General features: G+C 61.8%; 1 protein-coding gene across 9 annotated transcripts in view; it reads right to left on the minus strand.

Annotated features, from left to right (window-relative positions):
* Positions 1-32: 32 nt before the first annotated feature.
* The window catches only part of ESPN (espin), a 35,488-nt gene continuing 20,074 nt past the window's right edge, over positions 33-15,446 (minus strand). The window contains exons 7-15 of one of the 9 annotated variants that reach the window (XM_031011724.3): positions 14,463-14,734; positions 11,574-11,735; positions 11,285-11,483; positions 9,961-9,987; positions 8,697-8,842; positions 8,349-8,612; positions 3,188-3,267; positions 3,079-3,090; positions 33-446 (exon numbers count right to left, since the gene is read on the minus strand). In XM_031011724.3, the coding sequence (XP_030867584.2) occupies positions 299-446; positions 3,079-3,090; positions 3,188-3,267; positions 8,349-8,612; positions 8,697-8,842; positions 9,961-9,987; positions 11,285-11,483; positions 11,574-11,735; positions 14,463-14,734 (1,310 nt within the window). In that variant the 3' untranslated portion in view covers positions 33-298. The other 8 variants (XM_031011727.3, XM_055383082.2, XM_031011720.3 and 5 more) reach the window with 8 other exon arrangements.

Raw genomic sequence — 15,446 nt, forward strand, 5'->3', positions numbered from 1 at the left:
ACTCTTTGATAGTCAACGAACATGCAAATATATGTAAGTCGGCATGCAAATAAGCAGCATTTGTTGTTGTTTGCATCAGCAGCTTGGGCACTTTTTCTGGGCAACCGTGGCGGCGTGTGCACTCCAGTGTTGCCAAGGGCTGGGGATACGGGGTGCCAGGGTGGGGGGTCAGGGAGGGTTTCCAGCGCAGGAGGGGAGGGCTGTGCGGCTCCCAGCCCTTCCACCAGGGCCTGGCTGGCTGGGGCTGGGGCGGAGGGCCCCACGGAGCTGCGAGGCTGCGGGCAGGAGTCTGCGGCCTCTAGTACTTAGCGATGTCCCCCTTCTTCAGGATGACCTGTCGCTGCCAGGGCGCCAGCTTGCTCTCATCGTAGCCCAGCGTCCGCAGCTTCTCTGACTGTTCCTTCTCCCGCCGCAGCTCCTCCTGCTTCTGTCGCTCCTCCTCTTTCCTGAGGCGGTGGGGAGGGGGGCAGACCCGGTGAAGTCTGGGGCCAGATACTCAGGCTGGCAGAAAGGGTGGGGCCAGGCACCAGGCAGAGGCCAGGTCACCCATGCAAGGGGTGGGTTACTGAGGGCAGGGGCTGGGTTGCTGAAGACAGAGGGGCTAGATTGGGGGCAGAATGGGGTTACTGGAGCACAGGGGAGCTGGGTGAGTGGGAGGTTAAGGCTGGATTATTGTGGGCTGGGGTTTTACTGGAAACAGAGGTGCTGGGTCACTGGCACCATGTGAGGAGGTGGTATTGCTGGGTGCGGCAGCAAGATTACTGGGACCAGGACTTGAGTTGTGGGGGAGCTGTCAATATGAAGTATTGAGGACTGGGGTGGGGCTGCTGGGGAGCAGAGAGACCATATAATTGAGAGAGGGACTGAGGATTAGAGACAGGTTATTAGAACATAGAGGGCAGATCTGCCTGTTGACAGAGTAGTCACTAAGCACATGTGGCTGCTGAGCATTTGAAATGTGGCTGATCTAAATTGTGATGGATTGCAGGTGTAAAATGTGCATGATATTTCAAAGACTAAGTTTTATTATTATTTGAGACAGGGTCTCGCTCTGTTGCCAGGGTGAAGCACAGTGGTGAGATCATGGCTCACTGCAGCCTCGACCTCCTGGGCTCACGTAATCCTCCCACCTCAGCCTCCCAAGTAGCTGGAATCACAGGTGTGTGCCACTATGCCCAGCTAATTTTTTTTTTTTAATTGAGACAGAGTCTCGCTCTGTCACCCAGGCTGGAGTGCAGTGGCACGATCTCGGCTCACTGCAACCTCCGCCTCCCAGTTTCAACTGATTTTCCTGCCTCAGCCTTCTGAGTAGCTGGGATTACAGGAGCGTGCCACCATGCCCAGCTAACTTTTGTATTTTTAGTAGAGACGGGGTTTCACCATGTTGGTCAGGCTGGTCTCGAACTCCTGACCTCAGGTGATCATTCTGCCTCCGCCTCCCAAAGTGCTGGGATTACAGGTGTGAGCCACCGAGCCCGGCCCGCCCAGCTAATTTTTTTTTTTTTGAAATGGAGTCTCACTCTGTTGCCCAGGCTAGAGTACAAAATGGCGTGATCCTGGCTCACTGCAACCTCCGCCTTCCAGATTCAAGTGATTCTCCTGCCTCAGCCTCCCGAGTAGCTGGGATTACAGGCATGCGCCATCACGACCACCTAATTTTTATATTTTTAGTAGAGACAGGGTTTCACCATGTTGGCCAGGCTGGTCTTGAACTCCTGACCTCAGGTGATCCACCCGCTTCAGCTTCCCAAAGTGCTGGGATTACAGGTATGAGCCATTGCGCCCAGCCCCGTGCAGCTAATTAAAAAAAAATTTTTTTTGCAGGCCTGGTGCGAAGGCTTACGCCTGTAATCCCAGCACTTTGGGAGGCTGAGGCGGGTGGATCACCTGAGGTCAGGAGTTCGAGACCAGCCTGACCAACATGGCAAAACCCGGCCTCTACTAAAAATACAAAAATTAGCCGGGCGTGGTGGCAGGCGCCTGTAATCCCAACTACCAGGGAGGCTGAGGCAGGAGAATCACTTGAACCCAGGAGGTAGAGGTTGCAGTGAGCCAAGATTGTGCCACTGCACTCCAGCCTGGACAACAAGAGCAAAACTCTGTCTCAAAAAAAAAGAAAAAAGCCAGACTTGGTGGCTCACGCCTATAATCCCAGAACTTTGGGAGGCCGAAGCGGGTGGATCGCTTCAGGTCAGGAGTTTGAGACCAGCTTGGCCAACATGGTGAAACCCCGTCTCTACTAAAAATACAAAATTAGCTGTGTGTGGTGGCACACGCTTGTAATCCCAGCTACTTGGGAGGCTGAGGCAGGAGAATCACTTGAACCCAGGAGGCAGAGGTTCCATGAGCCCAGCTCGCCACTGCACTCCAGATTGGGTGACAAGAGTGAAACCCCATCTCAAAAAAAAAAAAATTTTTTTTTTTTTTCACAGAATGGGGTCTCACTGCATTGCCCAGGCTGGTCTCAGACTTCTGGGCTCAAGTGGTCCCCCTGCCTTGGCCTCTCAAAGTGCTGGGATTACATGTGTAAGCCACCATGCCTGGCCAAAGACTTACTTTTACAAGAGGAGTATAAAACATCTCATTAATAATTTTCATAATTGATTATGTGTTGAAATAATATTTTTGATATTTTGTGCCAAATAAAACAGTACTAAAATTAAGCTCACCTATATCCTTCTACATTTTCACTGTGGCTACTAGAAAATTTTAAATTACATCTGTGGCTCTCATTACATTTCTATTGGCCAGCACTGGGCTGGGTGAGATGACTAGGGGCAGAAAGTACGTTCTGAGGGCCAGACAATCAAGGTGATTGATAGTGGGGTTAGGTTAACTAAAGGGTAGAAAAGGCCAGGTTAATAGGAGGCAGGGACTGAGTAACCGGGAACAAAGTTATTAGCGCATGAGAGAGAGATTCTGGGGGACAGCGGTCTGGGATATCATAGGGAGGAAGGAGGCTGTGCTACAAGGGCCAAGAGACAGGAGGATGTACTCAAGTTGGCCTGGATGAAGGGACGACCCTCTGCGACTTGGGTGGGGATAAGGGTGGCAGGTTGGGGTCAGCCCTGCACTCACCGTTTCTGCTCCCTGGAAGGAAAAAGAGACAGTGTCACTTGGTACCTCCACCTCAGGGGCGCAGTCAAGACACCCTGCCAGGCCAGCCTCTGCCTGACCCCCAGCTCACCTCTCTTCTTCCAGCTTCTTCCGCAGGAGGTCCCGCCTCCAGGCGGGCATGCTGGCCAGCCGGGCCTCCTCCTCCTCCTCCTGAAACACAACCACAAAGCTTCAGGGCCTGCAGGGGCTGGGAGATAGGGGGCACCCTCAACCTCGGGACCTGAAGGAGTCAGGGTCACAGGAAGTGATCCTTTTGATGCACTTCTGTGGGACAAGTGGATGGAGGTGCCTGGTCACACCCCCTCAGAGCTGGCCTCCTTTCCCCTAGTAACCCAGACCCTTGTGTCCTACGGGAGGCACCAGAGAGATCAGAGCTGAGTGGGACAGAAGCAGAGAACAAGTAGCTGGGACCCAGAGGTCCTGAGCCTGATTCCCCACAGAGGCAGGTGGCCAATGGCCACAGGCCCAAGACCTCTGGGCAGACGCAGATGCCAGCCCCCACCCAGCCTCTTGGCTCAGGGAGACTCAGGCTGCCCCTGGCTCCCCTGTGAAGGACCTTCACCCCGTGGTTGCCGTCTTCCCAATAGAGTGGATACGGGCGCTACAATCGTGGGGCTACAATGACATCAGGGGCAGGTGTGGTGTCCAACGTAGGCAGTTTACAGCAAAGAGTTTTATTTCCTGAATGTTACAGAGGAGAACGGGTCTGTACACGGCACACTTCACACACAACACTGCACACGTGGCTCCCTTGACCTCAGCCAAGGAGGTAGCTGTGAACTCCAGTGGAAAACCAAAGAGCAGGCCACACTGCCGCAAGGAGGAGCCGCAGACCCTCACTCAGAGGGGCTTCTTCTGCTGCCTGGCTCCACACAGAGCTCAGCAGGGCCACGGGGCCAGAGGCGGACACCCGGTCTGTTCTGTGCCTGCCCTGCCTATCCGACCAACGCCCCACAGCCTGCCACGATGGGACCTCAGAGGCTGAGGCAGCCTGGTCCTGGGCCCTCCGGGCTGCTCAAGGCCACTGGGCTCTTCCTGCTGCTTCCAGCCTCTGGAGGGCGTCAGACAGGCGTCCAGGCCCACGTTAAGACGCTCGAGGGCGAACTGAGAATTCCGAATTCCGCTGCTCAGATGTCAAACAGCTCTGCCTCCTTCTCTTTCCAGAAGGAGAAGCTGCGGTCGATGTAGCGGCAGATGTCCTCGTTGCTGAACTCGCCCATCTCAGACACCAGTTCCAAGGGGTCTTCGGCGGGGGCTTCGGAACCAGGAGAGTCTGAGGTCGGGGGAGGCGCGGCGGGCGGGGGCGGCGGCTGCGGCGCAGGGGCCAGGGCCTCGGGCTGCCCCTCAGGCGGGTCCCCCGTCTGAACTGGAGCGGCCTCTTCGGTCAGCTCCTGTTCTTTCCCCTCCTCTTCCTTTTTCTTCGCCTGTTCTTCCGGGGCCAGCTCAGCCTCCGGGCCGTTTCCGAAGAACCGGTGCCTGAGGTCCTCGAAGCCGTCGCTCCAGCCGCGCCGGCCGGCCTCCACCTCCTCCAGCACCACGCGGTGGAAGAGGCGGATGCGCTCCCACGGGTGGCTGCCCAGTCGGTCAAACATCTCGTAGCACAGTAGGTGGCGGAACTTGCGCTCCTCGCGGCTCAGGCCCATCTCGAGTAGCTGGAAGTAGCCGAGCATGAAGAGGTCGAGCGTGAGGCTGTCGTAGCGCGGGGGTGCGCCGCCGTCCAGGGGCGGCAGGAAGTGCTGGGGCCAGTACAGGCCGTGCGCCAGGCCCGGGCTTGCCGGCACGCGCCGCAGCAGGCTCCGCCAGTGGCCCAGCAGCTTGCCCACCGCCTGCCGCTGCCTCAGCAGCTGCCGCAGCCGTTCGTCGGGGCTGTGGGCCTCGCTGTTGCTCGCCGGCAGCCGGGGGGCGTCCGTGGCCTCCAGCCCCGGGCCAGCACCGGCAGCCGCCACGCGGGGCAGCAGTCCGCGTAGGCGCGCCTGAGCGCGGCGGCCTGGTCCGCGGAAGGCCCAGCGGCGCCAGTGCTCCAGGAAGAGGTAGACGATGCGCTCCTTGCGCAGGTCGAGGTAGTCCTGGACGCCGCGCAGCTTCGTGCAGAGGGGCGGCCGGCGCGCCAGCTGCTCAGGCTCAGGCAGCGCCGCCTGGCGATCCTGTACCTCGGGCGGGCCCAGGGTGCCCAGGGGCTCCCAGTCGACCAGCGGGCCGTGGGCGGCGGCGGCGCTGGGCTGGCCAGAGCCGGCCGCCACGTAGTCCTCCTCCAAGATGGGCTCCCGGCCCGGGGCGCCAGCGGACTGCGGGGGCTTGCGGCGCGGACAGCGCGCGGGCGCCGCGCCCCGTGCGCGCAGCTCGTAGGTGGCGCGGAGATGCTGCACGGAGACGCCGCACTCGAGGATCTCGCGCGCCACAGCCTCGCGGCACCAGCTGAGCGAGTGCGAGCGGCCCAGGCAGAGCGGCCCGGGCAGCCAGGGCGCGTCGGGCAGCGGCGCCAGCGGCTGGCCCGTGTCAGCGGTCAGCAGCTCCGCCAGGTGCGCAGGCCGGCCGCCCAGCGCAGCCAGCAGCGTGGCCATGCTCTTGAGCAGCGTGGAGATCTTGCTGCACCAGGCGGGCAGGCTGGCGGCGCGGCCATGCATTCGGCGCGGATCGACTGTGAAGCGCGGCGCCGACAGGGCGGCCGAGATGGGCAGCAGCTGCTCCAGCTCCAGCTCCAGTTGCTCGAGGCGCGCCTCCAGCTTCTGCGCCTTGTGCAGCACCTGCAGGTTCTCGATTTGCTGCTCGATGCGTAGGATGTCGGCTTCGGTCATGAGCTCGCCAAAGGGCCCGAGGATGGCGTTGTGCTCGCGGGAGTACCTCCAGCCCTCGCGGGGGTAGCAGCACGAGCTGGCGGCCGTCAGCTAAGGCGGGGAAGACAAGAGAGGGGAGGGAGGCGCGTCTCCCTCTGGCCTAGCTCCCGCCGTGGCGCCGGGAGCCTTTTGCATGTCCTGGGTGGTGTAATGGCTCCGCGGGGCTGCGTCTGCAGGGAGGGACCGCGTCTGGCCGGCGGGGGGTGACGCTGGGGTGAGGCTTCGGCCTGAGCCGCCGCTCCAGGCTCTGGGCAGTGTCCACTTTGGTCGGTGGCGTGGGGCACGGCCGGTCGCTGGTCGCTGCTGCGGCGGCAAGAACAGGCCAGCAGACAGGGTCTCCATGCCTGGCTTGTTCGCTCATTACACCACCCAAGGAACTTGCGAAAGGCCTTGAAGCTGAGAGGCGCGGTGGCCCTCCCCCAACCCATCCGAGGGCGGCTATTGAGGCCTCTCCTCCCAGACTCATGACCCCTTCTCCAGCTCCCCTGTGGCCCAAGCCTTCCCGCTCCCTGTGCTCAATGTTTTCTGTGCAGAATCAGAGGACACTCCGCTCTTAAAGAGGCTGCAGCTGCAGCTTCCACTGAGCTGCCCACCCTTCCCCTCCCTTCGTCCTGCTGGACAGCTGGGCACTGTAATATTCTCATTTGCTCACTTTTCTCCACCTCTGATGTCCAGTTTTCCCCCCTGGGCCTGCCATCGCCTCCACAGAGGTCCCTGATTCATCTTGACCCTATGCGATCCACTCCCCACATACAAATAGGAAGCAGCCTCTTCCCTGCTTAACACTCCCTGCACCCGGCTCCCCAGTGCTCCAGGAGAAAGTCCGTTCTCTTCTGGGCCTCTGGCCAGGTCTTGGTAACCTGGCCCCCACTGAGGTCTCTCCAGCTCAGCTACCCCCTTCCTTCAGGACAGTCAGAGCCACATCCACTCTCACTTCCAGACTGCTCTGTCCCACCTGCGGCTCTTTCAGCCCCCTCTCCTCCTGGCCACCCCTCACTCATCTTCCAAGTGTCACCTTAGACATCACCTCCTCCTTCCCTAACACACCCCCCAGCCCACATATAAGGTGGCCAGTTAGGGCTGCCCCAGTCCCGTGCGTTCCCCATTGCAGCTGGCTGTGTTGCATCAGCCCAGGTACTTCTCTCCACTGCCACCCACTCTCTCACACTGCCCCATTTTGTGTGCTTGGTGACTCGCACACATGTCCGCAGCCACCTTAGAGCAGGCCTTGATATGTTCACCATGAATCTCCAGAGGCTACAACAGTGTGTGGGGCACATAAATGGCACTCGGGGGCCAGGTGTGGTGGCTCATGCCTGTAATCCCAGCACTTGGGGAGGCCGAGGCAGGCGGATCACTTGAGGCCAGGAGTTCGAGACCGGCCTGGCCAACATGGTGAAACCCCATCTCTACTAAGAATACAAAAATTAGACGGGCATTGTTGGTGGGCATCTGTAGTCCCAGCTACTCGGGAGGCTGAGGCGGGAGAATCGCTTGAACCCAGGAGGTGGAGGTTGCAGTGAGTCAAGATCGCACCACCGTACTCCAGCCTCAGTAACAGAGTGAGACCCTGTCTCAAAAAAATAAATAAAAATAAATGGCATTTGGGGAATAGTTGTTGGATGAATAAAAGGTAACTCATCCTGCCAGCTGGTGCTGATCAGCTCACCTTACAGAGAAGGAAACTGAGGCTGTATGAGGCTCAGTATCGGCAGCTGGAAGGCGGCAGCACAGCAATGGAGCCCAGGTCCCTAAGACTGAGACCAAAGCCCTCTTGGCTACTCAGTGTGGTCCTTGGACCAGCAGCATCAGCAGCCTCACCCAGGAGCTGGCTAGAAATGCAGAGCCTCAGCCCCACCCAGACCTCCTAAATCCGAACAGGCCTTTTAACCAGATCCCAGGCGCTGGGCAGGTAAAGGAGAGTCTGAGAAAGGCTGCTGTCTCACTTCCAAGGACAAGCTTGTGGGGGTGTGTGTGGAGACTGGGACAAGCCCCAAACGGGGTTGTACCACCCTGCTTTCCCTAAAGAAAATGGCTGGGCACGGTGGTTCATGCCTGTAATCCCAGCCCTGGCCAACATGGTGAAACCCCGTCTCTAATAAAAATACAAAAAAATTAGCTGGGCATGGTGGCAGGCGCCTGTAATCCCAGCTACCTGGGAGGCTGAGGCAGGAGAATCATTTGAACCTGGGAGGCGAAGGTTGCAGTGAGTCGAGATTGCACCACTGCACTCCAGCCTGGGCGACAGAGCAAGACTCTGTCTCAAGAAAAGAAAAAAAAAAAGAAAGAAAGAAAGAAAATGGGAGGTCCTGAGGTTGGGGTTGGGGGTGGCGTGGGGGATGGGCTGTGCATCCAGATGCAGACCCCAGGGCTCCCTGGGCACCCCGCCCCACCCACCTTCCGCCTCTGCTCCTCCTCCTCCTGCATCTTCAGCTGCATCTTGCGCACCATCACCTGGCGCTTCCACTCAGGGATGGGCCGGCCCTGCTCATCGTGCGTGGGGATGAGCGCCTCCACGTCCAGCTGCACTCCCGGCGCAGGAGTAGTGGGCGGCACGGGAACCAAGCTTCCATTGAGCAGCGGCTGAAACCCCGCAGCTGGCGGTGTGGGGCTCCGGACTGGTGACAGTGCAGGTGACACAGACGGCAGTGGTGAATCGGGCTGCAGGGAGAAGCGGTGGGGCTGAGCGCCCGGTGGCCTAGGGCCAGGGAAGCCGGGTCGCAGGCTCCTGCTGGGCCCGCCTACCTGGAAGGCCGGCTGCCCGCTGCCTGAGAACACTGTGGTCAGCCCCTTGCTCTGCGGCGTCGGCTTCAGGCTCTTGCCTGCCTTAATCTCAGCCAGTAGCTCCGAGTTGTCGCCCGTCGGGGACATCATGTTGAAAGACTTGGTGCCTATGCGGAGGCAGGAGATGAGGCACTGGCCAGGGTGGGGCTGCATCCCCGCCACCCCTCACCCGCCCCTCTGCAGCCCCCTTCCTAAGCCAAGATTGGATGGGTGCCCATCCTCCGGGCCAGCGGGCAGCTCTCCAGATCCCAGGTCCCGCAGGCAGGTTTCAGGGCCCCCAGAGGCGGGCCCTTGGTTCCCTGACTGTGGCAACCCCACCATCCTCCCCACCCTACTCACAGGATGGAGGGCCCCTGCCTGGAGGCCCCTGGGAGTTCATGGTGGCTCTTGGGCATATGTCCCCGCCCAGCCACTGACTGCCCAGCTCCAAAACACTACCTGGAATCAGCCACCTGACCTTTGTCCCAGGTTCCCTGGCTCAGCCCGGCTGGGGTGGAGCCTCCCTGTGGCCCTCTCCCTACATCAGCAAAGCCTCAGTGACCCTTGAACTGAGTCAATTGGGGCCTCCATAGACATAAAGTCCGGACCCCAGAGTGCCAGTACCCACCTGGTCCCCTCCCTCCCCACCACACCCACAGACAGACACACAAGCAGACACATTGGTTGCAAGCCGGGAGCACCTTTATGGCAAAGCATGGCTCAGCTCTAGGGGCCCAGGAAAGCAGAGCCCTTACTAAGGCTACGGGAGGCACCCAGGAGGAAGGGCAGGCAGGTAATATGCAAACACCCAGGGCAGAGTGTGCATTTTCCAGCTTAGCCGGAGGAGGCGAATGGAGATTTGGAGAGAGAGGTCTCTTGAGCCCCGAAGAAGGGGTCAGGTCTGGGAGGGAGGAATAAAATGGGCCGACGGCTCTTGGATTCCCAGGCTGGGGATCCCAGAATGCAGTCATGGAGGGGAGAAGTGTAGGAGAAAGGGAAAATCGGTGTGGCTGGCTCATTTATTTAGGCAAAACCATCAGCCAGGTGCAGAATGCTTGGGTGCATATGTGGGTATGAGGATAGGTATGAGGTGCAAGGCCCCACCCATGCATCGAGATTCTCTCGCCTGCCAGTCCCTGCCCCTGCCCTTTCCTCAAGTCTGGGCCCCTTCTGCCTTGCTTTTCCTGCCTCCTCCCCCTACCCCGCGCCTCAGCCTCAGCCAGGAGCCGCGCACGCAGCTACTCACTCTTCCTGTGCCTCAGGATTCTCACTTCTAGGGACCAAGAGAAGAGAAGTGACAGCGGAGTTAGGAGGGAGGGGGGCCAGGATGAGACTGGGACAGCAGGGGACAGGGAGCGGGCCAGGGAGAGCAGGAGGGGGGAAGTGGAGAAGAGAGGAGGAGCTTTTCTGCCTATCTGACCCTGGCTCAGGCTGCTCTGGGGCCCCATGAGGGTGGTCCATCGAGTTCCTGGCTTGGCTGGTGCCCCTGAGGGCTGGGCAGGGCCACCACTGGCTCTAGCCCCTAGCAAGGGCCTCCACCTTGGCACTGGGTTGGGGTAGGGCACCCAGCCCTGGCTGTGCTGGGTGGGGGTGTCTGGGGAAGCCCAGAGTATATTTTTCTCTGCCCTTAGCTTCAGCCCTGCTGCAGACTGTGGAGGGAAGGAGAAGGAGGCTCGGCAGGTGCTGAACATGCTTCCATGGCCTCTGGTCTGCAGGGGCTGGGGCTCCATAGGAACCGTAGGGGGACAAGCTCTGCTCTGCACTCCTAGTCAGGGAGATGAAGCTTTGAGAGGTGCCACTAAGCATGATCTCTGCCCTGAGTGGCTGGGTGAGGAAGACACCCCAGCCAGGCTGGGATGGAGCACCACATCTAGGCACCCTGTCCTGGGCCTTCTAGGTGTCCTGGCAACCTTTAAAAAGGTTGCCTAGGGAAGTCACCGGGGAGGGAGGGGGAAACACGGTGGGTCACAGCTTTGCCCCCATAGCCACGCCTTGGCTGGCCCAGGGCCCCTGGCAGGAACTGGCTAGGAAGAGTTCCTGGCATATCTAAGAAGGCTTCAGGTCTGTGCTGCTTGGAAGGACAAGAGAAAGACGTGGAGAGAGGAAGAGAGGCTCAGGATAGACGGGCAGGGGGAAGGGTGGCCAGCTGCGGGGCCTCTCTGAAGCTGGTTCTACTTCGAGTGTCCCTCCAGTACCAGCTCATCAGAAACACCAGCACCAGCTCATGGGAAACACCAGCGCCAGAGCTAGGAGGCCCTTTCTAGCTGGTGGGAGGAGGCCCAGAGAGGGGAGGGGACTTGCCTAGGCCACACAGCTAGGGGGTGGGAGGCAGGCCCAGATTGGGGAAGGGACTTGCCCCAGGCCGTGCAGCCTGGTCGTGCTTTGGCAGGACCTCAAGCAACCCAGAGCCCTCTCTTAGGGTCAAGTACTCAATGGGGTAGGGGTGGCCGGAAGACCATGTAGAAGAGGAAGGACCCGGGCAGTGACAGCTGGGGAGGGGGCGGTGTCTAGATTTCCCTCCCCTTTCAGGGCTAGCGCCGCCCCCCGCCCCTCAACCTGCCCCTACTCACTGCCGGTGGACGAGGAGGAGCGGCGCTGCCCGCAGCCAGGGCCAGCGCCCTCCAGGGGCAGAGGCGGGGCCGGCGGTGGCGAACTCGCGGCCTCCGGCAGGGGCGGCGGCGGCGGTGGGGGCGGCGGTGGCAGCTCCCTGGACGCCTTGGGGTCCGCGGCGCAGCCGTTAGGAACATGGTTCCCAGGGAGCAGCGCCGCCTGCGGGGGAGCGGAGGGGCCTTCGAGTGAGCCGCGGGCGGCAGGGCTGAGGCGCGGGCAGCAGGCGGGCGCGGGCTGGCGGGCACGCACCTCCTCGCTGTGCGCCATGCCCGGGCGTGCGGCCAGCGTCTCGCCGGGGCAGCGGCCCAGCTGCCGGTAGTAGTCCCCCGTGCTGGGCTGCTTGCTGAAGGCGCGGGGCTTGCGGCTGGAGTCCTGCCTCCGCAACCCGTCGTGGCCGTCGCAGGAGCTCAGCTGCGGGAAGACAGTGACCGGTGGGGCTCGGGCACCTGCCCGGTAGGCGCCCCCCACGCCTCCCCACCCAGCTCTTCACCTCCTGGGGACTCGCGGCCAGCGGCCGTCGAGGGGTGCAGCAGCTGACTTCCTAGACCCCCTGTTCTCACAGTGGGCAGCGGGCGAGGGTCATGGGGGCCTCGGTGGAAGGGCAGCCTCCGCCCGCCTTACAGGGAGGGGTTCTGGGCACCGGCCAAGGGGCACAGGGGCCCCCACTGAGGCCAGAAGGGGCGGGCCCAGGGGCGGGGTGGCCCAGCCCCGACGCCAGGGGGAGCTGGCGAAGGGGCACCTCCCAGCTTAGCCCTCACTAGGCCCTCGGCCGCACTCCGCTCTCGGCTGTCAGAAGGACTGCGGGTCCCCAGGGCTCCGCGGAGCCCTGTCTTTCGGGGGTCCGGGGCCGGAGGGAGCCCCCTTCAGAGCCTGTGCTCTCGGAGGCTCCGGCTTGCCACGGACCCCGGTTGCCCGTCCGGGGGCTGCTCCTACCTGCCACGGTGCTGGTGGCCCCCGCTGTGCACCTGGCTGTGGGGGCAGCAGGACCCGACACCTGCGTTACCTGATACTTCCTCTCAGGTTACAGCCACCCGCGCACAGCCAGCCTATGGGCTCCGACGGCCTGACATCACCCGGGGCCCGCCAATCCCAGGCTGAACCCCCCCAGCCGTCGCGGATGCCACAGGGGGCGCCAACTACTTTGCCACACCTGGCCGCGGCTCTGCACCCGTCCCCGGCCAGATGTGACCCCGCCCCCTGCGCCTCTCCCTAAGCTGGGAGCTGAGCCCCCACCTTCATCCCCGCCCGAGAGGGGAGAGGGCTGACCGTGGGCAGAGGGGGCCTCTCATATTTGGCCCCCAGCTCCGGGTCGCGTCCCCACCCTTCCCCTCCTGCATCTGGAAACCATCGCCATCCACGAAAGCGACACCGACACCCGCGCTCAAGCCTCGGATTTCAGGGGCCGTAAGGCGGGGTCGGGTGACAGCGTGGCTTCCCACCCCGTCGCAGCTGCCCCCAACTAGGCCCAGCTCAGTGAGGGAGAGTGAGGCGGCCGGGCCAAAGACTGAGTGACCGGGTGGGGGCTGTCCTCTGCCCCACTCTCCAGCCCATGCGTCCCTGCGGTGGCCTCAGACCCTTCACCCCGCCCGACCTGGCTCACGTTGCAGGAAATGCGACACCGCAGGATTTGTTTTCTGGGCCAGCCCGCCCGCTCCGCGCCCCCTGCAGCCCGGAGGCTCGGACGCCACGACCCTGCTCCCGCCCCCGGTCAGGCACCCGCGCGGGGGGCGCCGCGGCGACACAAAGAGCCCTTTGTGGAGCGTCCGGGCCCCGGCCCCGGCGCCTGCGGCCCAGCACGCACACAGCCGAGAGGGACGCACATAGCCGAGAGGGGTGCACACAGTGGGGAGGGGCGCACACAGCGGGGAGGGGCGCACACAGCGGGGAGGGGCGCACACAGCCGGGAGGGACGCACACAGCCGGGAGGGGGCTCACACAGCCAGGAGGGGACCACGCAGACCTGGCGCTTGGGCTCAGCGGTGGAGAGGGGGCACTGGCTGGGCCACCTGTCCTGTGGATTTGGGCGGGGCCAACAGTCTGCGCTGGGAACTCAGCGATTCCAGGGCCCCCTCTGCCTCCCAGAGATGAAAGGGGAAGCCACTGTGGGAGCTTGGTCTAAGGTGGCATGAAGAGGGCAGCTACTGGAGCTGGCCTGCAGGTTCAGTGTCCCTCCCATGCCTCCCTTGCCCAGTGGCCTTGTGACCCGAGTCACCTTTTATGAATTGGCCCTGGGGTGGCTTTGCCTTGGGCTTAAGAGAGAACTGCAAGGTCCCAGGCTCCAGCAGGACCCCAGGGGGCTGCCACACCACATCTGGCCACCTGTGACCTCAGGCTGTCCCCTCACCTCTTAGACCATCCTTGCTCTGTTCATGTGGCCAGAACGCCAGTGTTCCCCAGGGCACCCTGCCCGGGATACCCGGAATTGCTCAGACCAGACCTCTGCCCCAACCCCTGCTCCAGAGCCTCAGCCAGGGGCCTGCAGGCCCCAGACATCCCTAGGCGCCTCACACTCCACCTGCCCGCCCTGGCCTCATCCTCTCCACACAGGCTCACTTCCCTCCAGGGCTCCCAGCTCAGGCCTGGCCCTTTCCCCCAGGAGCTCAAGCCCTAAACTGGAACCAGCCACAGCTTCACTTCCACCCAGCCCTGCTAGTGCCTGCTCACCTTCCCCCCACCCTCCTTCCAGCCCTCACCTCCACAGCCATGCCACTGGCACCTTCCACCTGGCAGCCACCTCCCTTGGGTGACACTCTCCGACTGAGCCTGGGGCTGCGGGTGTGGGGGGGCATGCTTGGGGAGGGGCAGTCTCCATGCATTCTCTGTCAACTCCATGACAACCTGGCCACTCTGTGCAAGAGGTGGCACAGGCCCAGTTCCTGGTGAGGCACAGCTGTCTGGACCTGCGTCCTTCACCCCCCAGCTCCCATGGAGGGCAGTGACCTGCTCTTACTCTCCTCCCAGTCCAGTGTCCAGCCCTGACCCCTTGTGGGACTCGCCAGGAGCTTTGACTCTTGAACATGCCATGGACCCAGGGATCCCCACCCTATGCCCACTAGTAAGGCCAGGCCTTTGGCCTCACTGGCCCCCATCAGCCCAGTCCCCCTGCTGGGAGACAGGCAGGGGGTGAGGGCTCACTACCTCCTTCTTGAGGGCCTCTGTCTCCACGTGGCGGAGTTTGTTCTTGGTCTGCATGTAGATGTCAGCTGCCTGTGGTCCTACAGGAGGCTTGGGAGCTGGGTAGCCAGGTGGGGGTGGGGGCAGTTGGGTGCCTGGGGGCGGGGGTGGCGGGGGGAAGCTGGGTGGGGGTGGTGGGGGTGTGGGCTTCCCAATCGTGCCCCGAGGCAGGCCCAGCTCCGGGTTCAGCATGTCCATGTAGCTCTGTATGTCTGCAGCTCTAGCGCTGGAAAGCCCTGGGGAGGCAGAAGGAAGGGCCAGATTTGGGAGCATACAGACAGGCTGTCCCCCAAGACTGAGACTCTCCACCACTTGGAAACAACTTGCCGAGGGCCAAGGTGGGCTCTGGGCACCACTTGGTACACCTGCTGTGGCTCCTGGCGGTGCTGGGCTTCCCCTCCCTGGCCCTGCCCTGCCCCAGCCCAGCACTTATTGGGGGAAGACCAGGCACTCCGGTTTGGAGGGGAAGCACTGGAGGCTTTGGTGTGTCTAGAGGGCAGGGTCACCTGGAAGGGGAGGGTCTACTCCTTGGGAGTACGGATGGCTACATCCAATCTTTGCAGGGCACCCCTGCCAGGTCTGGAGGCCACCATCTGGCGGCGTGAAGCAGGCATTGCAAGTGGACGGACGCCCATGCTCAGGGCATGGTCAGGGTGTGTGTACACACAAGCCTGCAGTCTGCCGAGGCAATCGTGCATTTGTGTATGTTTGAGGGGGTACGCATTTGTGCACATGCTTCTTTGTACTGATGAATGTGTGTGCATTGCTCTGTGGACTGTGTGTGTGTGTGTGTGTGTGTGTGTGTGCATATCTGTAGTATGGAAATAGAGCATTGTGTGCTTGCTTGTGTGTAGGGTGGGTGTGTGCAGATATTCGTATGGCTCTGTATGTGTGTTCATATCTGTATGCTGTATATACACATGTACAAGTGTGTGCTTTTGTATGTGA

Source organism: Gorilla gorilla, chromosome 1 (assembly GCF_029281585.2).
Source record: "Gorilla gorilla gorilla isolate KB3781 chromosome 1, NHGRI_mGorGor1-v2.1_pri, whole genome shotgun sequence".
In the NCBI taxonomy this organism is placed as follows: Eukaryota; Metazoa; Chordata; class Mammalia; order Primates; family Hominidae; genus Gorilla; species Gorilla gorilla.